We start from the raw sequence: 26979 nt of genomic DNA on the forward strand, positions 1-26979 counted from the left end.
AAATTATACACTTAAAATGGTAAATTGTGTGTTGTGTGTATTTTATCGCAATCAAAAAAGTTACTTTTAATGGGAAAAAAACACAGGGCATAAAAGCAAAGCTGTGTTCCAGGCCAGGGCTGACTGTTGACCCTGGAATAAGAGCTCCCAGCTGTCTGCTTCCTCCCGTCAGGAGAAACCGCCCCCCCACAGGCCCTCCCTCATCATGAGAAGGATGGCGGGATCCGCATGGGTGCCCATCTGTACCCCAGGGCTCCCCCCCAAGGTACCCACAATATTTGATCCCCAGTAGGCTCCCTTCACCTGAAGACTGGATCTAATGATTCAACACATTCAACTTGGAAGGTTGGGTATTTTACAGAGAAGCTGGGGGAAAACGTAGTTATTTCCAGTGTTATTGGGGCCTTGGAGTTCCAGGAGTGAAGCTTCCCCAAGCCCTACCCAAGGTTCCAAAGTTAATTTTATTTTTAGACTTGCCACTCCTTCCTGGTTGGGTAAAACTTACTTATTTCTTTGGCAAAATAACTTTCATGTGAAAACAAGCTTTGAAGTTGTTTGAAGCTAAAACAGGTTTCTTTCAAGCACAGCAGAAACAGAAAAAGCTTGACTTCTTTTGAAAGAAACTCCTGGAGAACTCATCAGAATTTGAAAGGACTGCGGGACAGACGTCCTGTGGCTCAGATGAGGACACGAGGGGGTTTGAAGTGGTCTGTGCCTTGCAGAGGCTCCCCTGAGATGCCTTTGAAATCCGGTTGGTTTTTCCCCTAATTGGAGCCAACCGCCATGTGGAGTCATGGGCAGCCATGGGGCAGGCGGTTCCTGCTCGGGCTCGGAGGTGGCCCAAGTGGGGCAGCCAGCCCTGTGGGAGGGAGGGACCACTGATCAGCCTTCCTTCTTCCCTAAGAGGCACACGTTAGCTGCTAGTTTCGGGAGAAGTCAGATGCAAGCATAGGGAAGGAAAATTAATTTTTATTCTATCTTTCCAAGTTCTTGCAGCTGGTTTAATGCTCAAATTGACATGAGACATGAACAGAAGAAAATGACTAAATTTGTCATGTGCATACGGGAGTTTCACAAGAATATGAGACAGAGGACTGGATGAGGCAGCTAAAGTTTATATGCCATCTTGCACTAAGGAGAAAAGGGGGACTGTGTGTGGTTTGGGACTTAAAAGGACCAAAAGGCAATTGACATGGAGACTGACAGCAAATCTTTGGTAGATAAGTGTGTGCTGGGCCATCTTTAAAATGGGACAGAGAGGACTTTTGTGAAATGGGCCTTGCTAGGTTCCTCCCTATGACACACTACTTCGTAGGACCCTAGAGTTACCTGTGATTGAGAGAGGACAGTGAGAAGCCAGGAAAATTCCTTGGCAAGCGGACTAGGGAAACCGAGACAGATAGCGGAACACAATATCTGATCAATTTATAGCGAGCTATAAAAGGTCGCCTCCCTAGAGATAACATCTACACCTCAGCTGTGTTTCAGCTTCGGACCCAGAAAGGCAGCAGAACCAGGTAGGCGGTACCAGAACCAACTATAACGACTAAAGACCCCTGGCCCTGTCACTGACCAGTCAGTGGAGACCATGACCCTACCTGGAAAGCTGATGACTCTTCTGCTGAGACCTCCCTGCAGATTCCCACCTACAAGAAAGCAATAAAAGCCTCCAAGGAGAAGGACGCAGTGCGCACTCTTTCCCTCTGGGGAGCAGCCCGCGCCATTCCCTTTCCCTCCTCTTTCCTTCCCTCCTTTCATCTCAGGCATCTGTCTCCTGGACTCTAGGACAGTGGGCAGCTGGCAGTGTGTCCCAAGCCAGTCCTCCGAACCTGTCCCCAAAGCTCCCCTTTTCTCCGACGTCCCGGCGAGCTAAGGCAAGCCTAGGCTCTCTGTCACTTCTCCTGTGCCAAGCACTTCCTTGTTTCATTGTCCTCAGCCTCATAGTAAATGCATCCTCACAGTCACCTGGACGCATGCTGGAAATCTCTCCTACACAAAGTCAAGAACCCACATGCTACAGCTGGCCCTAGGCAACCCGCTCAGGGCCAGGCCCCTGTCCAGTAACGTGTTGATAGCGCCCTTCCTGGGGCAGGTCCTAGAGGGAAGGAAGGTTAAAGGTTTCTCCTTAGTCTACGGTTTCTTAAAAACACCCAGCTTAAAATAGCCAATATCTTTTGAAAAAGGCACACTTTGGGGTAACGGACTCTGCTTCCCCTCACAAAAATGAATCTCTTAAACCTCAGACTGTTTAGTTACAGAAGTTGCCGAGTTCCTTATCTACTACCTCCTGGCTCTATGGCCTTGGGCAAGTCATACACCATGTTGGAACCTCTGTTTCTCCATCTGTAAAATGGGAGTCAGAATAGTACCAGCCTTACGAGGGTAAGAATTAAATGCAAAAACCTTAGGAAGGTGCTTGGTATATACTGTTTGCAAAATGGAAATATAAGCTTGTAACTAGGACCTGCTGGCTTCTCGATCTGGCCTGAGCCTTCCTGAGAGTCTTGGTGCTATTTGAAGGAATGTCAAGCGTGCCCAGGGTGAAGGTCCCCTTTCATCCACGTCTTCGCTCTGACCTCCAGAGGGTTGGACAGCAGGGTAGCTTCCAAGCTTTCTGCTTGGTGTTTCTGGTTCCGAGACCACACGCCCAAGGCTTCTTAGCAGCGTGTTGATGGGCCTTGGGTCCGTTCACGCTCCCTGTGCTTTTTATTAGTTTCAAAGCAGAAGCCAGATTGCTGGGGTTTTATGGACCTGGGAAAATGAGCTCTTGATGATTATGAGGCATTAAATTGTAGAGCAAGTTTAATAGGCACAGTCCAGCATTGGAGTGAGCCTGGCACATCCTAACACTTGGCAAACTTCAGTTTCAAAAGACATATTTCAAAATCCAGGCACAGAAATCTCTTAGGCTAAGCAGGGAGCAAGGACCCATTGGAGGGGCCTTTTCCCATGCGTGTCGGTTGCAGAGATGAGTGGGTAAAGGATTGGGGGCTTATGGACTCGGGTAAGACATGACCTGCACAGCTGGGCTCCGTGTGTTCTTATTTGGATCGGTGGTCTCCTCAGTCCACCCCAGCTCTGACACCCAGGAAGTCTTCTCTGATTTGCTCCTCGTTGGACCTGCCCTGAGGCCTGGGGTCTTCTATTCTTGCTCCCACACCACGTCAGACACACCTGTTGATACCTTCTCCATGTTTGTAAGTCTCTCTCAATGTGTTTCTCCTGCCAGATTGTTCTCGAGGGCAGGGACTATGCTGTATTCATCCTGGATTCCCCAGCACCTTTGGTGGGTGCTTCATAAACGACGGGAGAATGACTGTAAGCACAAATGAATGCTAGTTGGTACTTCTGGTGAGCCCTGTCCCGGGTGGTGGAGGAGGACGTCTGTGTGCCTCAGACCATCCTGCGGCCTGGGCTCTTCCCGTCAGCCCTGTGTACCTTTGTTTCTTGGCAAAGTTTTACACAGGCTTTCTGTTTTGCTCTTCTTTATTTTCCTTTTGTCAGATCAAAGTGTTATTTCTCTTGCCACCTTTAAGAATCTACCCAGTTTTCAGAGAGGGCTCTCACTTCTACTCTGCTCTTGCTTTGACTGACATCCCTCATCTTTTTCCAACATCCCTGCCACTCACTGAACCCGTAGTCCCCTGGACTGCAGGGAGCAGAGCCAAAGGCCCACAGATCTTCACGGGGCGCCCACCCTCGACATGCACTCTCCCTGGAACTCTGATCCCTCACATCCCATCAGCCTTGTGTCCCTGGTGGACGGGGCACCACTCAGAGCTCAACTGCATTCCCAGCTCTGGCCTGTGAGTATTTAACCAAAGTCCTGAAGTTTTTAGAGCTGTGATTGCCATCTCCATACTAGGTCATGAGCACCCAGAACAGTGACCAAGTTTTACACTTCTTTATTCTTCTTTGTATTCCTAACACCTAGAAGAACCGTGAATACTTGTATCGATGTAGTGGTAACAATGACAGGGACGACTTGCCTCAAGTCACATATCTATAGAGATGGAATTGGATCCAGAGCCCTGCCCTGCCGCCTGTCTTAGCGGTGCCTTTTGCATGAAAACAGTGGTTCCTAATCTTTCCTTGGGATCATACAGACTTAGAGAAGAGGAGGAAATAGCAGAGGTACATCCATGCATGTTTTGCACCTGATTTTGGAAGGTGCACAGAACCCCTTGGAGGCCCAGGGACTGAACTTTACAGATCCTCCCCTAAAGAATGACACCATTGACCATCCTTAGGAAAATAAAGTGGCAGCCGATTGCATTTATTTTAGTCCATTACTTTCTGAAAACATTGGTTGAAAACTGTATATGAGGTGTGTTTGGAAAAAAATCCAGCCATTGTTAATATAACAAGAATGGTTTGCATGACATCAATGTAACCTGACAGCCAAGGAGAGTGGACTGGAATGCACATGTGAGAACAATGACAGCTTCACTCTGCTAGTCAGTGGGGACAGTAGACACCGTTGAGTGAGCATGTGTACTGTGTGGCCACTGCATTTAAAATGAATGGGCTAGCAGGGCAATGAATCTGCATCAAATTTTGCATGAAGCTTGAATATTCCGCCATGGGAACTTCTGAATCACAGATGATTCGGAGGCCACAGCTGTGGGTAACGGGTGATTGGCAGCTTCATCGCCACAGTGCACCCATTTGTGCATCACATCTCGTGCGAAGGTTTTTTTCTTTTTGCAAAACATCAAATCACCCAGGTGACTCAGCCCCGCTACCGCCCAGATTTGGTGCCCTGCAACTTCTGGCTTTTCCCAAAACTAAAATGACCTTTTCAAGGGATGAGATTTGAGACCATCAGTGAAATTCAGGAAAATACCACAGGGCAGTTGATGGCAAATGGGAGGACTGTGCGAGATCCCAAAGTGCCTACTTTGAAGGGGACCGAGGTGTCATTGTCTTATGTACAGTGTTTCTTGTATCTTTTTCAATAAATGCCTCTTTTTCATAGCATGTGGCTGGATACTTTCTGGACAGACATCGAATGCCCCGCCTCCCAGGTTGTTAAGAATACATTATTTTTGACATTAATCATGTCGTGTCACACCCAAGCCCTGACATTAAGGTACCATTCAAACCTCTTGGATAGACTTTTGCCAAAGAATCCAGTCAGCAGTTGAATTCTCGTTACGTCTAAGTGAATATTCATATGGTTTTAGGCACAGTTCTCCAGCTGCAAATGCGCTTTGGAGACCTTTCCTGAACAGCCTGAGCTGTGGTTGCTAATTACGTGTACAGTGAGGCAGATGCACTAATAATATATCTTCAAAGTGCGCTGAACAAGCTGTTAAAAAATTCAGCTACCTCCCCAGACGCTGATGGAAGCTCCAGGAGGGTGTATTGTCTTCTTTCCTCTTGAATGCCTGAAGGTGCTCCCTGGTTCTCTCCTAGAAAACAGTGGTTTGCAGGGGAAGTTAAGGAAATTGACATCTCGGAGCTCCGCAGCAACAACAACTTGAGAAGTGCGGCGAGGAGGCTTCCTCTGTGGCCCGTGGGCCTGCGGGGAGAAAGGGGATGCACAGGTGAGCCGTCAGCAGGTGTCGGGCAGTGCTGTGCATCCCCGGGCGAAAGTGATGAGCCAGCCTTGCCCTGTTGAGGGTTTGCCCCCATCCACCACCTTCTGTTCTCACCCGGTGCCTGCTGCTGAAAACGGCCCCTAAAAAGACCAGTTTAACTGACATTAGAAAGGAAAGGGACCGGCTCTGCAGTGAGATAAGCTGGGCCCTGTTCGTGCTCTCACTGCATCCAGCTCTGGCCTGGGCAGCTCAGTCAAGCTCTCAGTCTCCCCAGCTCTGGTCAAAGGAAGTGCAAGCAGATCTGTAGTTCTCAAAATTATGTTATCCAGAGCTCTAAGGATCTCAGCAAGAGCGTCAGGAGCTCTACAAATGGTTGATTCATTTTTGCTATGTATTTTTCCAAAATTTAATCTTATATAGATTTTATGTATCATATAAATATTTGAACAGCTTGATCAGATAGAATTTATACAACATTCATTTCAAGTATACTGTTCAGCGGTTTTTAGAGTATTGAGAGTTGTACAGCCATCACCACCCTCTAATTTTAGAACATTTTCATCACCCAAAAAAGAAACCCCGTCGCCATTAGCAGCCACTCCCCACCCTCCCACACCCAGCCCCGGGCAACCACTAATCTACTGTCTGTCTCTATGGACTTGCATTTTCTGGGCAGTTCATAGAACTAGAGTTACACACTACGTGGTCATTTGTGATGGCTTCTTCCACTTAGCATGTTTTCAAGGTTCCTCCATTTTGTGTCATGTGTCAGTACTTACGTACTTTTCTGTTGCTGAGTAATATTGCATTTTATTCATCCACTTATCCGTTAGTGGGCATTTGGGTTGTTCTCATATTTTGGCTATTGTAAATCATGCTGCTGTGAACATTTATGTACATATTTTTATGTGGGTATCCTTTCACTTCTCTTGGATTACATCTAGGAATGGAATTGTAGGACATATGGAGTAATTTGATGTTTAACATTTTGAAGTATAATTTATATATGTTATATACATATGTAGTTATATATTAAAGTGTTTTAAAAACTGCTATGAGATACAAACTCAGTAGTGATCTATAGCAAACCCTGTCACACTGATGACCATCCATATGCTAATTTTGTTTTAACTTATTCCACCAGAGTAAGTTGATCTTGTGCAACTAAGCTTCACCTGCCACATCTATTTACTTGAATTGGGTCCTGAGGTGTTTAAAAATGGTTGCCATGGGCACCTATTTATCTGTGTCAGTTGGGATTATCTCCACACTGTATAGCCAAGACCAAAAATAAATAGATGCTGAGACTGACCTTAGCCTCGAAATGTCTCTCATAACTCTTGGTTCCAGATTCATTCATTCATCAGACTAGCTTTACTGCTCTAACAGTGGCTGAATTATATGTAAACTTTATACATTCAGTTTTATAAAATTTATACTTATTCTAATCTGTTTTATGTTTTGTGATTTGCGATAAGCTTTAGTTTAGGGAAAAAAACATTTTGCTGCTCAAAAAACAATTGAGCATCAGTGACCTTATGAGCCCTGAGGTCCCAGCTCTGCTGTTGGACCTCCTTCTGCAGATGGGTCAGGCTTTTGCTGGCTTGCTGAGCCTCATGGAAGAGTCTCTTAGAAAAATGGTCATTGACCCCCTGGAGAAGTTAAGATCCATTCCCGCCCCTGTGGGCCAGCTGTAGACAGTTGCCCATGTTGTACTTAAGGAGTCATCGAGCACCTGCTATGACAAGGTAATATGCTGGTAATTGACGGAGATTTAAAGAAGGGAAGACAGTAGAGTGTCTCAAGGTCCTCACAGTTGGGTTGCAGACACAGGGTGTAAGATAAGAATAAAAGCAATCATTCTGCAAGTATCTAGATATGAATATTTTCAAATGCAGTACAGTTACCAAATATAGGAATTCAGAAAATGTCAGGGACAGCTTTGCAGAGCAGGGAATACCACACTGCACCTAAGGAGGCAATAGGATTTGGGTGGATAAAGCAGATTCTGCGTGGTTTGTTTTTTTTTTTTCCGAAGTAGGATTCGGTCACCCTTGGGGCATTTCTTACCCCATAAACCCCTTATGACACCAGTGATTCAGTTGTGCCCATTTAGTTTATGGTAACAGGAATAAACTTAGGTGGCTGAGGAGAAACAAGGCATTTTTTTTTTAAAGTTTGCTCCCAGAACTTCCGGCCAAAATGGAGGTGAAGGTGGAAACACTATACCTCCTTGCACAACCAAGTTTAAAGACAACAAAGTTTTAGTAACAAAAATGCAACCAAAACACAGAAAATGGAAATATACGGAAGTCCGATGACAATGAACGGTTCATCCAGACCGGTAAGAGGGGCGGAGCCAGCGGCAGAGCCGGGTGGGGCAGGACAGATCCGCTGGACCGACCCAGGCGCACAGGCAGCCATTGGAGGATCCCAGGTGTGGGGTAGCAATGAGCGGACCCAGTGAGGGCGCAAGGCAGCAGGCTGACTGTGGTCACACATTCACGCACAGATAAACCAGGCAAAGGAGCGAGCAGTGAGACGGACTGCGCAGGCCCCAGCAGCGGGAAGCAGCAGAGTGAACTGCTATTGCCCCTCTTTGACCCCGCCCCCACATACAGCATCACAAACCAGCTACCTGGGTGGCCCCACCCTGGTGAACACCTAGGGCTCTGCCCCTCATACGTAAAAGGTGCGAACAGACCAAAACATTATGGCTCAAGAAGAACTCAAAGCCCCGGAGCCAATAACTCTAAGCGACCAAGAAATAGCCAAACTTTCAGATGCACAGTCCAAAACAATGGTGATCAGGATACTCACAGAACTGGTTGATTTTAGTCACAGATTAGAGGAACAAATGAAGGCTAAACTAATTGAAATGAATGAAAATGCACAAGGAACCAATAGCGACGGGAAGGAAATTGGGACTCAAATCAATGGAGTGGACCAGAAGGAAGAAAAAAATGACCAAACAGAAAAGTATGAAGAAACAAGAATTCAAAAAAATGAGGAGAGGCGTAGGAACCCCCAGGACATCTTTAAATGTTCCAACATCTGAATTATAGGGGTACCAGAAGGGGAAGAGGAACAGCCACGAGTAGAAAACTTATTTGAACAAATAATAAAGGAGAATTTCCCCAGTCTGGCAAAGGAAATAGACTTCCAGAAAATCCAGGAAGCTCAGAGAGTCCCAAAGAAGGTAGACCCAAGAAGGAACACACCAAGGCACATCATCATTACATTAGCCAAGATTAAAATGAGAGAATCCTAGAAGCAGCAAGAGAAAAGGGGACAGTCACCTACAAAGGAGTTCCCATCAGACTGTCAGCTGATTTCTCAAAAGAGACCTTACAGGCAAGAAGGGGCTGGAAAGAAGTATTGCAAGTCATGAAATCCAAAGACCTACATCCAGGATTGCTCTATCCACCAAAGCTTTCATTTAGAATGGAAGGGCAGATAAGGTGCTTCTCAGATAAGATCAAATTCAAGGAGTTCATCATCACCAAGCCCTTACTATATGAAGTGTTAAAGGGACTTATCTAAGAAAAAGAAGATAAAAAAGATGAACAATGAAAGGACAGCAAACTCAGTTATTAAGAACCACACCTAAAACAAAAGCAAACTAAGAGGACAGCTAGATCAGGAACGGAACCATAGAAATGGAGATCACATGGAAGGTTAGCAGCAGGAAAGTGGGAGGAGGAGAAGGGGGGAGAAGGTACAGAGAATAAGTAGCATAGACGGTAGCTAGGAAATAGATAGGGGGGAGGGCAAGAATAGTATGGGAAATGTAGAACCTAAAAAATTTGAGACACACAGACATAAACTAAAGGGGGAGAGTGGTAGGGGAGGGGGTGTGCAGGGTGGAGGGGAATGAAGGGGGGAAATAGGACAACTGTAATGGCATAATCAACAAAATATATTTTTAAAAAGAAAATAAATAAAGTTTGCTTCCAGAAAGGAATGAGGTCATTGGGACCCTTGGTAGGAAGAGGGGACTCCATTGGTTAAAGCTGGATAGACAAGGAAGCATCAGTCTTTGTTTCCATGAGCTGCTATGGAGTGTAGTTTGAATCTGAAAAACTACAAAGATTGATGCAACCCCATCCATCTCAAACTTGCTATACATTATTACACGCCGTTTCTGAGCTGTCAAAAATCCTTTTCTTCAGGAGGCCCTTTGGAACAGAGAAAGGTCACAGTAGAAACCCAGGGAGAAACTCAGGGGAGCGATTATGTTGGAAGGCAGCCTCCTGAAAGGTCCCATTAAATACCACTCAGACAGTAACCAGCCCAGCCTGACTCGTTGCTGTTTCTCAGCTCCCCATGACATCTCAGCCCCTCAGGACTGGGAAGCCCGGGAGGGGCGTTTGACTTTCTCTCGTCAGTCTCGTTTTTGTGCCCCAAACCCCATAGAGCAGTGCACAGTGAGCCCTCATGTTGCTTACTAATGGAGAATAAATGTGTATCCATCTGGCTTAGAAAGTTTTCAGCATGCAAAGCATTCCTGGAAAGCACCAGTAAGTCCCCATGACTGAGCATTAAGGTGAGGCCACCATGCTCTTGGCCCATTGTCACAGTGGGTGTTTAAGAGGTGGCCCCACCCTGAGTACAGAGAAGAAGGTCCAGGATGAAACGCTACCTGAAAAGGCTGGGGATTGGGGGAGGCCAAGGATGCATCAGGCGTGACTCAGGTACTGGTGGGCCTTCAGAAGGCTCAGGAACAGGTTGCCATCAGCCTGTGTAAGGAAGCACCTCCAGCCAACTGCATCTGCACCCCCGCTCCTCGTTTAAGCCCTGCAGGTACCTCATACCTCCTTGTCCTTCTGGTCTCAGAAGGAAACACTACATGTGTGCACACATATGTGCATACTGATATGCGTGCATTCGTGCCAGTACCGGGCTCCGCCCTTCTGCACGTGTTCATTTGGCCTCTGGGGTCTCCAGATTTTCCTAGAACTGGCCCTAGCCGTGTGATTGGGGCCTGGCTGTCTCCTGGATTTTATTGGCTGCTTCCCTGACTGTGCTTGAGGGAATTCCTCTGTGCCTTGCACAGACGGAGTGTTCCATCCTGTTCTGCCCCATCCTGCTGAGCGTGTATGTGAGAAGTCCTTCTTGGTTTTCCTTTCGAACCGTCCACACTGGTCTGGTCAATCCTTTTCTGTGGTCTTTTTAACTGGGGCCTCTTCCAAGTTTTAAACCAGGTTCTCCTTTGAGCTCACTCGGGCCTTCCTCTGCCTCCCACCCACTCCATACCTGGTCTATCCCGACCTTGAACTCCGGGTCCAGGTGCTGAATTCCCAGTCACCCTCCCCAGCTGGCTCAGGGAATCCCTTTCACAAAGAACACTGGATTTCATTCCTTGAATTCTGATGCTCACCCAAAACATGCATGATTTGGCCCCAATGTCTTTAGACTGGTTCTATTAGATCAACAGGGTTTTGTTTTGTTTTGTTTTGTTTTGGCCAGGATAAAACTTCCTTTTATTTTGAGTGGTTTTTTCATTGCTGGTACGTCCTTCCCATCTTCACCCTGTCCTGGCGTGGCACCCACTAGCCAACACCCACCCACCCTCACATCCAACAGTCTCTGTGGCAAGAACAGTGTCCTTTACCTCAGCAGCCACACAAAACCCCAGTCGTTTCTGGATCCTGATTTTTTTTTCCCCAACCAGTACCACTGCTTTTAGTTTCTGCTCTTCTGCGCATTTGGTTGACTTGCTCCATCCAGCTGCAGGGCCCCGCACTCCCTGGGGATGAGGCTGAGTGGGAATTAGAGAGCAGCACCGTCACTCAGCTCCTGGCCCTTCATTTGCTGGGACCTCAAGGATGGTCCAGGAGCCTGGGCAGGTGTCTTCGGGATGGCCAGGTTGCTGCGTTTGCTGCTGTCTGCAGCGGCCCCTCCAGTCCTTCTGTTGGGAGAGTTCAAGCTTGTTCCCCAGGGGGGCATCATCGTGGGTCTTCGAAGTGGGCACTGGTGCGGTGTAAAGGGCGTTTCGTAAGGTAGGGAGGGCGGCCGTGGGCAGGGTGCACAGGGAGGTCTGGGGAGTAAATTCCTGGCCGGTGTTTAAATTCTGTGCATAAAGCTGTAAACACTGAGATGACCTCACACCTTGGTTTTCGAGAATTTGGCGAGTCTGATGAGAAACTCGAAATGAAAATAAACACAGGCAAGCCGAGCGTCTTTGTATTCTCTGTAAACATCTAAGGTTGCTTTCCTGACCTGCATATAAAAATGTAGAGACAGATCTTATTTGAACAGCTGATTGGCAATTCTTGGTATATTGATTTTAGTTTGGTTTTTCCTGGACTCATCAGCTGGAGACTTTACAACAGCCAGATTCAAAATCAGTTTCCTAGCATTTTCTTTTTCTTGATCTGTGCATTTCTCCTTTTCTTAAAGATAACCTTGTTTTTCTTCCTGCTGGGGAGTTTGAATTGCTCCTTTCCGTCAGTATCCTGGGTATGGATCTGGGTTTAGGCGCAGAGGGTGCCATGGGGACAGGAGGTTTTTCCTGGCACAAGCAAGCCCTCAGTGTGCCCTGTGCTCAGAGGCGCTGCAGCCAGGTGCTCTGCGGGTCGCCGCAGCCTGGTGGCCTGGCCCAGCTGGTCTGCCAGCACAGTGGCAGGTCCCATCGCTCTCCCCTGGGATTTCCTCCGCAGTCAGGCTAATAAGTAGCCATTGCCGGGTGAGCAAGTAAGGGCCACACTCAGTTTCCTCAGCAGCTGTGCTGCTAGACAAAGCTTTGGACCTGTGGAAAGCAGAACTAAGCACCGGTCTGAAGAACGTGTCTTCAGACACGTTCTGAAGCCAAGGACATTTTCGCTTTAAGACTCTATGCAGCATCTATTAAGAGGCAACAGCTGACTTTTCATTCTTCATCTGTGGACACATATGTATTGCTGCAACACAGCTTGCTTCTTCAGTGAGCACAGTCTGATTTGACTTCTGCTAAAAGCGCATCTGGAATCTTGGCAGTAAGATTTGCCAAATCATGAACAAAGTTAGCGTCCTTTAGCTGCTGAATCTGGAGAGCAGGCTCATGGTGCTGTGGCCTCCACAGCTCACAGCTGTGTGAGAGAAGCAAGGGCTGTACCCATGGCATGTTAGAGGGGCATCTGGCCTTCAGAGAACCTGGTATAGCTGAAAAACCAGCATTTTCACCAAAGATATGTCAGTGAAAGTGTAATTCTTAGATGTGCAGAGGTGGTTCTCGTTAGGGCTCCTGTCAGGACTAGGCTTCCGCAATAGGTCAGCCTACAAGTTACAGATTTGCATCCTGCTCTTTGGGACCACCTTTTCCGCCTGAGTTGAACACTATTTCCAGAACACAAGACTATGTGGCTATGATGTGGGGATAGAAGAACCAAGGGATGAGATGTTTGGACATTTACCAGCGGATTTTCCTCTCTGCTAAAAAGGCCAGCTCCGCTTTCTAGGCTGGTCACCCTCCAGCCCTTTCTTGCTGGGCCCTGATTGGGCACTAGGAAGCTTTACACGTCGAAGTCAGAAAAGGAGGCTCAGAGAGGGAGCTCCCTTCAGCTCCGGATGGAAGTGGGGCTGCTCGCTGTCCAGCCCCAACTCCTTGCAGCACCGGCTGTACGTGGGCCGTAGTCTGTGTCCTTATAGTTCTCCAGCCCCTAGAATGGTCTCAGGCCACTGCTCCCACGCCTGCAGCTCCACATGGAGAAGGCTGTTGGCTCTGTGGGCATCAGGACTCGGCCTCTGAGGGTGAGGTTGGAGCCCTAAACCTACTGGTGGTCCTTTACCCCCCCAGAACTGGAGTTGTGAGCAGTCAAGCAGGGCCCCCTTACAGGGACTGCCTTTCTTGCTAACTCACTCACAGCCAGAAATTGTGGAGAGAGCAGGGTGCCCAGCCCTGGGGGTGCCCTCTGGGCTGCTGTCCATCCGAGCCCCCATTTTTCTGTTTTGCTTAGATGCTGTGAGTGTCCCTGACAGTGGAGCCGGAGCCCAGCTTTGTCCCAAGGCGGTGTTCTTCCCGGCAGCCTTTGTTTTTAAAGAGGCAAACCCTTTTCCGTTTCGAAGTTTGAGTCACTGAAAGGGTAAACACCAGACTCAGAGGGTGCTTTCTGGGCACCCGGATTAGCAGATCATCCCCTCAGTTTCTATTTAATGCATTTCCTGGTTTGAGATATATATATATATATATTTTTTTACAGTGAGCCATTTAAAATTCCATTTGGAAATATGAATGTTTAATAAATTAAACAGAAGAAATCCATGTTAAGCAGATTATACCTCATACCTGTGAACTGCTCAGCTGAGCTTGGAGGGGACTCTCCCTTCTCTGCGCCCTCCCTTCCCACTAGACAAGGGCTTTCTGCCCACCTGTCCTTGTTGTAGGGAGGTGTCGGGGAGCTTTCTGGGGATGATTTCTGGGCTTCTGGGGGCCAGACCGGGAACTCCTATCCTGAACAGAGAGGCTCCACTCAGGAACTGTGTGTAGAAGAGCATCGGGTGCAAGGTCCGGAGCTCTTGGGGAAAATCCACAGACACCCATCCACCCGATGAGGGGGTTCATTAGTTTACTCACCCAGCCTTGCTTGAGTACCTGCTGTTTGCAAACCATGCTCCATCCCTAGGGCTACATAGGCGAGGCAGGCAGTGTCCCTCCCTGCGCAGCTCACTGTCTAGTGCGGTTCAGTCCTGTCTGGGGGGAGGGAGGTGGTCAGTGGGGGACAGACACGCCAGTGAAGCACATAAATTACAGTGTGTGGGTATCATATGACTAGGTCAATAAGTTGTGGTTGGGTGTTTCCTTTTTTTTGGTCATAATAACTGTCCGAACGGATCTGAGGTCATCATGACCTCAGCTTACCCATCACCTGTGTAACTGAGACGGCTGTGAAGCCGTACTTCCTTTGCACCTGAGAAGGGGTAAGTGCAGCCTGTCTCGCAGCCGGGAAGGGGGCTCCTTGCCTGGAGAGAACTAGAGCCACATAGGAAATTGTCCTTTCGTGAGGATGCTGATGGTAGTGATGGTTGGCCCAGATGGCCACGGGTCCCTTCTTGCTCTCAGAATTTGTGTTTCGCTCCCAGAGATTTTCAGGGTTCCCCGGGGTTTCCTGTGCAGCCAGGGCGGAGAATGTTTATGAGTCCACGTCCTCACTTGACGCCAAGGCCAGGGGGTCCTCTTCCTTGTTACGCGCTTCCTTCCTCACTCTCAGACTAGAGTTGTCCCTGGACAACTGTGTCCCCTGAGGTCTGCTGCCTGACATTGCCCCTAAGGGGATTAGCCGTGACCAGTTGGCACTACTAGACCAACAGATGATCCTGCCCTGGCCTCACTGGTCAGCAGGGACAGCGGCGAGCCCAGCATCTGGTTTGGGTGAGGTTCTTCTAGCATTTGCCCCCTGCCCTGCCCACTTTACCCTGATCTCCAAGGTGCTTTGTATACCAGGCAAAGAAGAAATGTCCTTCCAGAAGTACTGATGGGGGTGCCCAGAGCACAGCTCCCACCTCACCCCTCACTCTTCTGGGGTCCCCAGAATGCTGTCCACTGGGACAGCGACAGAGCTTTGGCCAGCTTTCAGGAGGGCCAGGCTGCGGGCCCCATTTTCTCCCAGTCAGCTGGTGTGGGTGCAGGGTCACTGCCCCTGCCCTGAAAGTGGAGCCAGGGAGAGAGACTCTTGTGCCTAAAAGACACTTTAGAAATACTGGCCCTGGGTCCTGCCTCACAGAGTCCTCTGTCACGACGGTCATGTGCTTTTCTATGGGACTTTTTGCTCTCTCCTTCTCCCAGTGACATTTCCTTAAGCTTCCAGTGTCCGTGGATTTATTGTAACTGCCTCTGTGACCAGCCCAGGGTCCTGGCAGCACACAGTGACTTGCACTCACAGATGAACCATTAGCCCTACTGATAAATAGATTAGTTGGTCCAAGTGTGGATATCCAGATAGACAGTCTCGTCATGGATCAGGATTTTCTTGCTCAGGCACAGCCGGACATTTGAAAGGTAATGTTCCGAAACGAGTCTGGAGGCTTTACTGAGGCCAACTTACATACGAGTATTGAACGTAAACAACATTGTCCTCCAAAGTGCTGTGGCCAGTGTGGAAGGGCCCAAACGGTAATTGTCAGATTGATGGGGAACCCAAGGACTCAGTCTGAGGACCAGACACAGACACTTCATTGGATGATGTCAGCACATAATGCTGTTGTTTTGAGGTCTGTTGGTCTCTTACTGGATGTCTGCTTGGTTAATAAGGGGGCATGATATTTTGGTCCAAGGCTGAGTATTCTTGTCAGTCATTAAAATATGCAGACCTTTGCTTGTTAGCTGTGCCTGATGATAAGGAGTTTGCATGGTAATGGGCTTAGTTTATGAGGCAGATAGATCATGGGGTAGAAAGAGCCTGGTGGAGGTTGGCCACCTGCCCTTGGCCTTCCCTTCCACTGCACGCTTTCTGCGGACAGAAGGCAAAAGGAGAGGTTGTTACATACCTTGGAAGTCTCCAGCCAGGGGGCAGGGGGCACAGATGAGCACCACCGTGTTACCACCACAGAGCATGTCCCCATGGCAGCAAATGAGTCCTTATTTTAGGTAGGAAGGTCAGGTACTGCATCTCTGTTCTCACGGTGCCATTTGACGAATTCTTTCCTTGATCGTTGAGTGCTGGCCTGTGAACCAAAGGGTCCCCAGTTTGATTCCCAGTCAGGGCACACTCCGGGCTTGCGGGCCAGGTCCCCACTTGGGGATGTGCGAGAGGCAACTACATGTTGATGTTTCTCTCTCTCTCCCCCTCCGGTTCTCTAAAAATAAATAAATAAAAATCTTTAAAAGAAAAAGAAAAGAAAATTGATGAAGGCCTTGAAGAGTTTTCAGAAATGACCTTTCTGATTATCTTATTAAAAAGTAAAACATGAAGCAAAAGGTGTCAGGGTAGATTAGATGGTCAGAAAAGATATAAACAAAACAAAAAACCTATTTTTTTTGTTGCCCTTGAGAATACATTAGAACATACTTATAATTGCATGTTCTTAATCTAAGTTTTGTCAACTGTAATACAAAATAGATTTATCCCTCTAATTTTAGTCCCTTTTTTTTTTCAAGGTAAGGAAAGACCCAGTCAGATTTTTACTGTCTTCTCACCTTAGCCAGATCACATTCTCTGATGGTCCTTGTTCAGGTGAATTCACTGTAAAGTTATTGCCTCCCCACCCTGATCTCCATGCGAGATAGTCTCAGTTAACTGGGACCTGTTCTTGCCTCAGTCTGGCAAAAGAAGCTAGAGTGAGGGGGTTTTAGCAGATGTTTGCAATTCTTTAGCAGCCAAAAGAGTAAAGGTATTGTCTAAACAGGCCCCAATATTTATTATTTAGCGGTCTTTGAGAAACTCTCCCAAGGAATAACGTCTTTCTTGTTTCCGATTGCTTTTGAAATCATGGCCATCCAGAGACCATAACTTTTCAGTGCTTACTAATGATTGTATTACATCCTAATTAAGATTTTATTTAATATAGCTTTAAAATGTAATATTTGTCAGCTAATCTGGTACAGGCCATAATAGTTGAATACTTCACAGTATTATCTAATGTTTGAGAAAAATTGCACAAAGTACCTCAGTTCTATATAATAAGACGCACCTTTTTTTTTTTTTGGTCTTTGGCAGAAATTGCAACATAAAAAGGATCAGTCACTTTCCTCATCACCACACAGCAGCCCTATAAACCAGGGAAGGCCAGACGGGCCTGTCATTCAGGGTGCAGGCTGGGAAGATGGCAGCCTCTTAAAGATAGTTCTTGTCTCACCTTAGTTTTAATGGACTTTATTTCTTAAGAACAGTTTAGATTTACAGAAATGCCCAATCCACTTCACAGTGCAGTTTTAACTCCCAGATTTCACCCTCCCCCTCTCTCTCTCTCTGCAGACGTCGCCTTATCTCCCAGAGATCGTCCTTGGAGACCCTGGAAGACATTGAAGAGAACGCCCCGCTACGGAGGTGAGTTCCTGGGATTGCTTTTGTATATGGTTAAATGACTTGCTGTGTAAGATCATCACCAAAGTTTGATTTTTTTATTAAGTTCTTGATCTACAGAATTAAATTTTAAGAATGACCTTCTGATCCCCAGACTCACAGTTTGGAAACCCTCACCCTGAGGACCCTTGGAGCTAAAAAACGACTAAATTCTATTTACACATTGGATAGCCAGTTTGCATGTGACTTTGGGTGCTGTTTTCCTTCCGTTTTTGAAAGCTGCTGCTTGCTGAAGAGCCCACCGTGGCCCATGTTTCCCCAGTGCAGTGACACAGCAGTCACAGTCCCGGGCTTCATCAGGAAGTGCCCACTGTGGCACTGCGTACGGCCAGTTGCTGGGGAAACTCTGTTAGGAGAGGTGTGAGTGCTCCCTGAGGGCTGAAAGCATTCCATTTCTCCCTCGGGATTACAAAAGTGCTTATGAGGCACCTTTTTTGGGGGTGACAGCAATTGCTGAGCTGTGCTGTGCCTCTGACTGGCAGCCCTCCCTCCTCCAATCCTACATCTCTCCGCCAGCCCCATGTGGACCGTGGTCCAGCCAGGCCAGCCTTGGAGCAGGAGACAGTATCCATACACTGCATCTTTTTTAGTTCTCACTGCAACCCAAGCCGGCTGGCCTGTGTGGGGTTGGGGGACTCCTCCCTGCAGAAGATGCTGAGGCAAATGGGATGCTGGTTTTACAGAGCATGTATGCATGCTCCCCTCAACTCGTACCAGCTCCTCGGGGAATCCACATCTGCACCCCTTGTTCTCTGGCTGCTGGCCAGGATTTGGGAGTCCCAGGCTCCTTGCTTGGAGCCTGGGAGGGTGCTGATGTGGACGGAGGACTCTCACCCTGGAGCTGGCTCCTTCTGTGCCAGGAGCCTCACTCCCAAGTTCTAGGTCTTATGCACAGACCACTGGGATGAAGGATGGAGCATAGACAGGCCTGGGTCTGGTCACAAGTGTCAGTTGATCCTGAATCTCATCACTGACTTTATTCCAAAGAGAAGGCCAGGGCCACAGAGTTTGATTTCCACCTCGGAAGTCTTTGTGAACACAGTTGTAACCTCTGGGCGCATCCTGGGCTGAATGGCATGTCGCTGCATGACATATGTGGTGTGGGTGCAGGTGCTCTCCCATGTGCCACCTTCCAAATGCTGGGAGCAGGGCTGTTTCCCTGAAGGAGGCCTGCAAAACACTGCATTAAAAGTCAAGTGAGGGAACTGGCTCTGGTCCACAGTAATCAGCAAGAGTGGAGGAGAAATGTTCTCAGGTGGCACCAAGTGGCTTTGGCATTTGAGCAGGTCCCACAAATGGAAAAATCAATGAGTAGAGCTGAAAAGCCCCTTGTGTTCCTACAGGCTTCGAGAAGCCACAGTTCTTAGGGCAGGGTGGTAACTGTGAGCCAGGGAACCAGGTAAAAAAAAAAATGTCACTCCCTCTTTAGGGATTCTAGGTGGTTACGGAAGCACTGAGGAGACACTGGAGACCAGGTTCCTGGTCTCCTGCCCTGTCACCCCTGTACCTCTCAGGATCCGCCCAGGCCGGCCCTCTGCTCCTACCCCTCATGCCTCTGACAGGACAAGTAAGCAGAGAAAAAACAGCTTCTCCCCCTCAATTGTAACGTCATCAAGATCTTACAGACTACTATGTGTAAAAACAGTTTAGGAGTCAGGGGACTTCACTGCTTGGCCTGATTCTTCTACTAACTGGACCTTGGAAGTTTACTTAGCTTCTCTGGGGCCTCGGTTTTTCCATCTGTAAAATGGGAGCAGCAAATTGGCTGATTGCTGAAGTCCATTCCAGCTCCCCCAGTCTGTGAAATTAATATACCATTAGTGACACTGAAATATTTGGGGAACTGGGGTCCGAAGTCTATTAACCCAACTTGCTTTTAAACTCAGCGCTTTGAACAAATGGCTCCAAGGCATCTGCTAAAAACCTTTTGCCTAAGTAAGGGTATCCGTAATCAGTGCTAACAAGAAAGAGCCGATCCTTCATTAAACTTTTTTGTAATTTAATTGTATCCTAATTTAATTTTGCATCACTTAAAATGTATGTTTTTAAATGGCTATTTACACATTAATTCAGGCACTTTCAAAATTAATTTGTTCTTTGCTTAAGCTGCCACAATTTGAGGGCTCAGCGTTCTAGTTTCCTTGGCAATTGTTGCTAACGCCACAGTGCTCTTCAAGCATTTCTGAGGTTCCCTGGTGGTTTAGTTGAATGCTTAAAAAAAAGCAAGAAAAATAGCTCCTGGAAGGAGGAGCCTGTGCAGCTAGAATTGGAGGCTGATAGCAACACATGGCACCTTTGTTAAGTTCTCCTTTTAAAAGACCTGCTTTTCCTTCATGCATCACAATTTGTTAGTAAGCTTCCTGTGTCCACTTAAAACTCCAGGCAGGAGTTTTTTCGGGGAGAGGGTTTACAGACCAAGCCATTTCCACCTGCCTGGTGGTTACCTAGTCTCTTAGAAATGAGGAGCTAGGACTCCCCATCCAGTGCCCAGAAAACTCTCGGTTCATCTATGGCAAATGTGACTGCCATCACCACCTGCACCAGTTTTCCAACCTGTCTGGGTTGGTGGGTGCTGGCTGGTGCTCTGTTAAGTGATTACTGCACCCTCTCCTTCTCATGCTTTGGTTGACACCTACCTACGGCTCTTTTGCTGACTTCCAGTTCCTGCAGAAGCCTGGGGGGTTTTGTTCTCAAACCCAAACGGCAGCAGTACCTCTCTCTGCAAGCACAGGAGGCAGGGAGCAGCTTGGGATCGTCCCTCATCTGGTATGGGATTGCTACCAGCTTCCCCCCGCTGAGGTAGGACTGGGAAGGTACCCACACAGTCCGGCTCACTGTCTCGCTCTGGGCCTGCTGCCCCAGACTGGCTGGTCCAGAAACCTCTCCTTTTGTGGGGAAGTGGGGTAAGGATGTGCGGACACTCCTGAACACTTGGCCCTGTCTAGAAACTAACAGAAGCACACCTTTACACTCTCAGAGGTTCTCCCTTTTCCAGTGACTACGTGTTTCTAGAATCTTCTGTGTGTTAGAGAAGCAGTTAGGGACCTTGAGAGGCTTGCAGACCTGAGCATTCATTTCTGGACATAGAACTGAGGCAGTTCGGGGTTCTGGGTCTGCTCCAGAGAGCTGCCCAAGAAGGCAGAATGAGGCTGTAGCAGGGGTGCCCAACCTTTTGGCATCTCTGGGCCACACTGGAAGAAGAAGAGTTGTGTGGGGCCACACATTAAATACATTGCGACACGTAATCACAAAATAATCTCATAATGTTTTAAGTAAATTTACAATTTTGTGTTGGGCTGCATTCAAAGACATCCTGGGCCGCATGCAGCCCAGGGGCCTCAGGTCAGACATTCCTGGCCCTTGGAGCCCAGCAAGACTAAGTCTGGGTTTGGGGGGGGGAGGGGGAGTGGGATTGGTGGGTGCTGTCTGCTATTCACACCCTGCCTAAAGTCCACAGGAAACATCTGCCGAGTGTCCTCAGGCAGGGCTCTGCAAGTCTTTCAATGAATCTACCTAAAATTAGGGACTCAGGACCCTTAATAAGGACTGCAGCTTTCACAGCAGAGGTGGCAGGCGGTAACAAAATATTCACCCTTTGTAGCTAATGTTCTGTTAATGATCACAGCACCTGATGTGTATATGTGAATATTTACATGTAGGCACATATGTATGAATGTGCATATTTGTATTTGACCATGTCACCTGACAGTTTATGAAGCTTGTATGCACCACATCATCGCATTGAATCTTCACAGCAGTGCCAGGGAAGGAATGTTACCAGTGATAGGTTGGGGTCCCTAGTGAATTTGGGGGCGGGTCTGCTGAACCGTCCTGCAGGGCCGCACAGGCTGTGGACCCTGCCCTACTGTAGTGGACTTGACCAGAAAGGGCACTTTTTCTCCTCAAGACCCAAGGGCAGGGGAACCTCCTTCTTCTGATGAAAGTCACTGACTATCTGATGTTATGTCTTTGCTTTGGCTGGTGCTAATTCACTTCAGCGTGATCGTTTTCAAGTTAAATTACATTTGAAGGCGATGATGTTTCTTATAAAAAAATAATTTTCCGTGCCCTCTGGGAAGGGCCTCTAGAAAGATTGAGCCTTCCTGGAGGGTGGGTGAGGGGGTCTGGGGAGGTGTACACAGAGGTCTGGACCAGGGGCATCACCTCACTTCCGCTGAACTGGGGCCCTGGGAGATTTTAGAGATTGGAGTTGCTCTGCAGGTCTGTGGCCCCGTCCACGCCCGAGTCCTGTGCCTGACCTGCCCCACACCCCACCTGCCCTCAACTGCACCTCTTTGTTGCTTCACCTTGTCACTCTTGTACTTAAAGCTTCAAGTTCAAAACTGACTGAACTTGGAGAACAGCTCCCGCCCGGAACTCACCGTGGCTTTGGGCAGCTGGGCACAGCTCTCCGTAACTTCCCCTCTGAAATGTTAAGTTCTCAGGTCCCCGCTTGTGACAGAACCATCAGCCCCAGGGGCCCACAGTCAGGAAGGTTTATCAGTAATAAAATTCAGTAGCCAAAACCAAAATAGAAAAGTCACAGCCCCCTTTTCAAAAAGAGACTACACTTCACACTCTTGCTGGTTAGATTTTTAATTTTCTTAAAAAAATGTTACTGCTTTTCTTATTGTTGTTGCAGCTGCGTGCCTTAGAGTTTGCCAGGTAACTGTGAGAAAGTACACACAAACACGACCTTGTCAGCCTGTGGTCAGGGGCGTCCGTCCTCTGTGGGAGCACGCATCCTGTATTCCAGGGGCAGAACTGAATCTAAGTCGTTTTGTCCACGTATTTATTCAACATTTGTTTTAAAAACAAAAAAGAAAAGCAAAAGCCACAAACCAGGTCTCTGATTCTCACTCAGAGTAAAGCTGTGACTTTCAGGCATAGTGGAAATTGAAGGAAGCTCAAGGCCAGAGTTCTGCTACAAACGAAAAATGGCTCAGGGTTGTTTTTAAACTGAATTTTCCAGTGTTGTTTCCCCTCTAAATTCTTTAAATTTATAGTTTTCTGTTTCCATTACCTGTGTTGATACAGGAGAATTCTTTTTGAGATGACAAGAAAGAATAATGTCTTTGGTATCCGGGTAGGTTATGTTATTGTAACTGAGGACAATAGTTTTCATTAGCTGGCTTTTCAGATACCCATATAAATTATTACCGGTATTATCAAGGAAGTTGTCTGTCGTTGGGTTTTTTTTAAAGCTTCCTTGCTTCCAGCCATATTGTGCTCATTATCCTTGGGCAGACTCAAGCCATGTGTCTGGTCTTTCCTTCCTGTCTTTGTGTGGAGATGTCTCAGCTGTCCAGCCAGCAACTGACTGTATTTTGGAAATGACTTTCTTTTTCAGATGTCGAACTCTCTCAGGTTCGCCCAGACCAAAGAACTTTAAGAAGATTCATTTTATCAAGAATATGCGGCAACACGATACAAGGAACGGCAGGTACTACGCTGGCTGAAGCTGCCCATGGCAGTTGTAGGAGGGGGCGGGTCCTGTGGGGAAGGGAGGCGGGGACCGTCTGAATGACCAGACCTCAGCCAAGTGCAGCCCACGCTGCTGAGACGAACAGGATCTCCTGTGACCTTCCCAAATAGACTGTTTCCATCCCATTCCTGCCAGATCATCCAAAGAAGTCCCTAGGAAATAATGCTTCCTATCACTGACCAAAGGTGAGATTTTTGGATTAACCACAAACTGAATTTTCAATAGTATTCAAATATATTTTATAGAAAACGTTGAACAGAAAAACAATTGAGGATTTTTATGTTTTGTTTCCCCCCCTTTTTTCCCCTGCTTTGTTGGGTTTTGTTTTCTTTTTTCACCAGAGCTTTGTGCTTTGGTCAGGAACTATCCCACCAGGTCTGTGCTTGAACTTGGGTTCTGTGCTAGCTCTGAAGGCTTTAGGAGAGTAGAGTCATGACTTTGCCAGCAGATTCCTCTTGGGCACCGATTCACATTCCAAAGCTGCTCACGTGTGGAGTGTGTGTTTCTCCAGGAAAGTGCTGGCAAATGAAAATTATTATGGTTAAAAGTTGTGTGACCTCAATGTTAAATAAAACTCTCCTGGTGGTAAACACACGTGAATCATTGTTGCTAGCGAGTTGGTGATGGAGTGGCTAAGTCCATCCGTGGCAGCTCAGGGCGGCACTGGAACGGAGTTCCGAGACGTCTTGGGTCCCCTGCTGCTTGGGACCCCTTGTACCCTTTGGGGACAGCTTCTAATCTGTGGCCTGGATAGTGACGTTCCCTGAACATGATAATTAGAGACACCACCCAGAACTGAGCTCCTCTGAGAAAACCACTTCATTCGATCTCCTGATTCACACAAGACCACTAATGCTGTAATCCCCACCAAATGAAAATTGCTAAAAGGTCGTTAGACTCAGGGAGTGACTCTGGCCCAGCCTTACTGTCACTGGGTGTAAAACACATTGTGCAACATGAATGGTAATGATTACAGTTTTTAAGATTTGTTTTCTTGACGTTTATACCTACTTTTTAAACCTTAGCTGAGTAGAGAACATAATTTTATGGCTATTCAGTGATTTTAGAATAGCAGAATTGACCTTTCTCATCAAGTAGTTTTTACATAGCCAGTATATATTCTTATTTTAAGTACAGAGCTTTCAGTTCAAATGTACCCAGCTGTCATTTGTTACACAGAATATTCTGAATCTCCCTGTCTCCCCCTTCCTGTCACTGTCACAGTTCTTGTGCCTCATTCACTGGACTTTTCTTATCTTTTGTGGCTCTTAATTACTGAATTCACACCTTTCTTATGTCATGTTTAGTATAATTATTCATCATTAATTTACCTTTGTGTTTCTACCCATAATCTCTTTAACCATAAAATAAGCATAGAAAGCCTTTCATTGCTAAATAAAATCAGTGCCAAAGACAAAGGACCGGGCTGCATGAATAGAATTCCCCACCCCCGAATGCTGTCGAGGGTACAAAGTCGGGTAATCACTTGGCAAGTTTTGGCAGTGAGAGGATGTAGCTAATAAAAGATTTGGACTAATGGGATTGCCAGTGTACATTACAAAGCCACCTTCCTCGGCAAGCCCTTGACCCAGGAACAATATAAACAGTCCGCAAAGCATGCAGTGGCTGGCAGTTTTGCTGAGAAAGTTTTGGAGGGAGCCAGAAGAGACCATTAGCTTATCTGAAGATCTGAGAACTGGAATTTAGGACAGGAAAGCAGGCTCTCTGACCCGACCTGCCGTGGGAACCCCAGGCTGGAGGCTGTGGGGACGGGCAGTTGTAACTGGCCAGGTGAGAACTGCTTTTCTCATGCCAGCGGAGGATGAAAGGACAGGAGGTGCTCCCCTACCGCCTCTGGTTTATGAGCAAGGATGGATTGTTCTTAGATGAAAGAGGGTTGGGAAGAAAATACCATTTCTGAGGCGACAGAAGGAAATTGGGGTTGAGCTGATGAATGGGAGGATGTGACCCAGCCTTTCGAACGGAAAGGAGAATTGCCCCCACTGCAGCAGGTGGGAGATCGCCCCATGGAGGGTGGCCGGGGACGTGTGGATGAGCTGCACTCCAGCAGTGGTGGGTAGGAGGGGTCCCGGTGTAGCTTTCGGAAGTCCCGACAAAAATTATTTGATGAGAGAGCTCAATTTCACTCTTTTAAAATCACTGAAGAGTCATACAATTATGTTCTCTATTCAACTTCAACTAAGGCTTAAAAAGTAGGTATAAACTTTCAGAAAACAAGTCTTAAAGTGCAGTGGCTGTGGAGGGATCTCCGATTCCCCCTCTTTGGTGTCCGGAAGCATATAGACAGCACCACACCAGAGGGACACTCCTGCAGTGAGTGTCGGAGTCCCTCAGTAGTGTGTGCCTGCCCGTGCTGCGGAGGAACGAGGCTTTCCAGAGGAGGCTGGAGGCGTTGGGCAGAGATCTTGAAGGTCTGGACTGAAAACAGAATGGTCTGAGTACCGGTGTCCACCTCTTCTTGCACCCTGGGGAGAGAGACTGAAAGGACCCTGCTCCAGCCCCGACTTCTGCCCCTCGCACACCGCGCCCAACTCCCGAGTCTCCTGGTGACCCCCGACCAGCCCAGACCGACCTCTCAGGCTGTGGCCACCCCTGGGCCCGCTTGCTGTTCTGGCTCTGAAGACCCTGGTAATGAGGCTCCTCTGTTCCCCGACCAGCTGATCATGTGACAAAGGCACCAACATGGAGGAGGATTTGGGCGCCCATCTCAGCAAGGACCAGAGGGCAGCTGACGTGCCGAGAGGGGGAGCGTCTGTCTCAGTACTCAGTGCCTGACCTGACCATGAGTGTTAAGTGCAGTGTAAGATTGGAGGGGAAAAAGATGCTAAAAACTTCTAACCAAGCATAATAAATGGCAATCCTTGTGTTATTAGAAAAACAAAACAAAAAAATAAGTGAGCTTCATGATTGTACAGTCAGGGTAGCTGCTCAGTGATAACCCTTGGGGCCTCAGCCATCCCCGAGTTCACCCAGTCCTGTCTGCAGCACGAGACAAAGCCCAGCCGGCGTGTGAAGTGGAAGTGACCCTCTGCAGTGGAAGGCATGGTGCTGATGGAGGATGGCGTCTACTTTAAGCAAAAAAGTCTTTGTCTGTTTAGAATCAGTGAATTCCACGAGACTGGATTGGGGACCTGCTGGAAGGCTGTGTGTGTGGCCGTCATGCTGAGAACCAAGCTGAGGTGGTCTGGAGCCATGCTCCAGGCCAGGTGGAGCCGAGGGGGGAACGAGGGTGCCAGTGGCAGGTCCAGCGTGAAAGCTTCGGCTTCACTGTTACAGGGGACAGGTGATGTGTCCTGTGCTGGCCCCACTGGGCACCGCGTCTCCTAGCCGCCAGGGGAGGCAGCGACGGGAGCTGCCGCACTCCAGTTCTTTTTCTGCCTCAACGTGAGGACAGGTTGGCAGTGGGGAAGTCAGATTGGACTTGGTAGTTGGAAATGAAAGCAATGCATGGCTGGGTTTTAGGAAGACAGATCTCAGAAAGTTCAGACCGAGAAGGGGATTCTTGTGGCAGTGACCGTATTGTCAAAAGGGATTGAAAAGTTAGGAATGTCATAAGGTAACAGTGGGTGTATTTGCTGAGTGTTTGCAGGGTACCAGCTCTCAGTACTTGATGGGCTTTGTTTCATTAACCCAAGTCAGTGTTTGAGTAAATGAGTGGAAAGACCTTTTGAATCAGTTTCAGTGTTTAGAACTGTATCTTGAAAAATGGAAAGAATTTAGAAGTTCACATATCCTTGAAACGGTCTTAGGAGGAAGCTGTTATTATTGTTGTGTTGGGCAAAATAATGTCCCCGCCCCACCCCACGCTGCCAAAGATGTCATGTCATATCCCCAGGATCTGCGCGAATCTGCTAGGTTGCGTGGCAGCGGGGAATCAATGTGACTGGTAGAGTTGGGATTGCTGATCAGTTGCCCTTAAAGTAGCAGGATC

General features: G+C 47.7%; 1 protein-coding gene across 2 annotated transcripts in view; it reads left to right on the plus strand.

The window, feature by feature from the left end:
- Window positions 1-26979, plus strand: part of CABLES1 (Cdk5 and Abl enzyme substrate 1) — a 101271-nt gene that overhangs the window by 25735 nt on the left and 48557 nt on the right. For both annotated transcript variants that reach the window (XM_037134123.2, XM_037134122.2), the window contains exons 2-3: window positions 17435-17506; window positions 22893-22985. In XM_037134123.2, the coding sequence (XP_036990018.2) occupies window positions 17435-17506; window positions 22893-22985 (165 nt within the window). The remainder of the gene's footprint in view (window positions 1-17434; window positions 17507-22892; window positions 22986-26979) is intronic.

Source organism: Artibeus jamaicensis, unplaced genomic scaffold, assembly GCF_021234435.1.
Source record: "Artibeus jamaicensis isolate MK-2021 breed Jamaican fruit bat unplaced genomic scaffold, CSHL_Jam_final contig_354, whole genome shotgun sequence".
Lineage (NCBI taxonomy): Eukaryota > Metazoa > Chordata > Mammalia > Chiroptera > Phyllostomidae > Artibeus > Artibeus jamaicensis.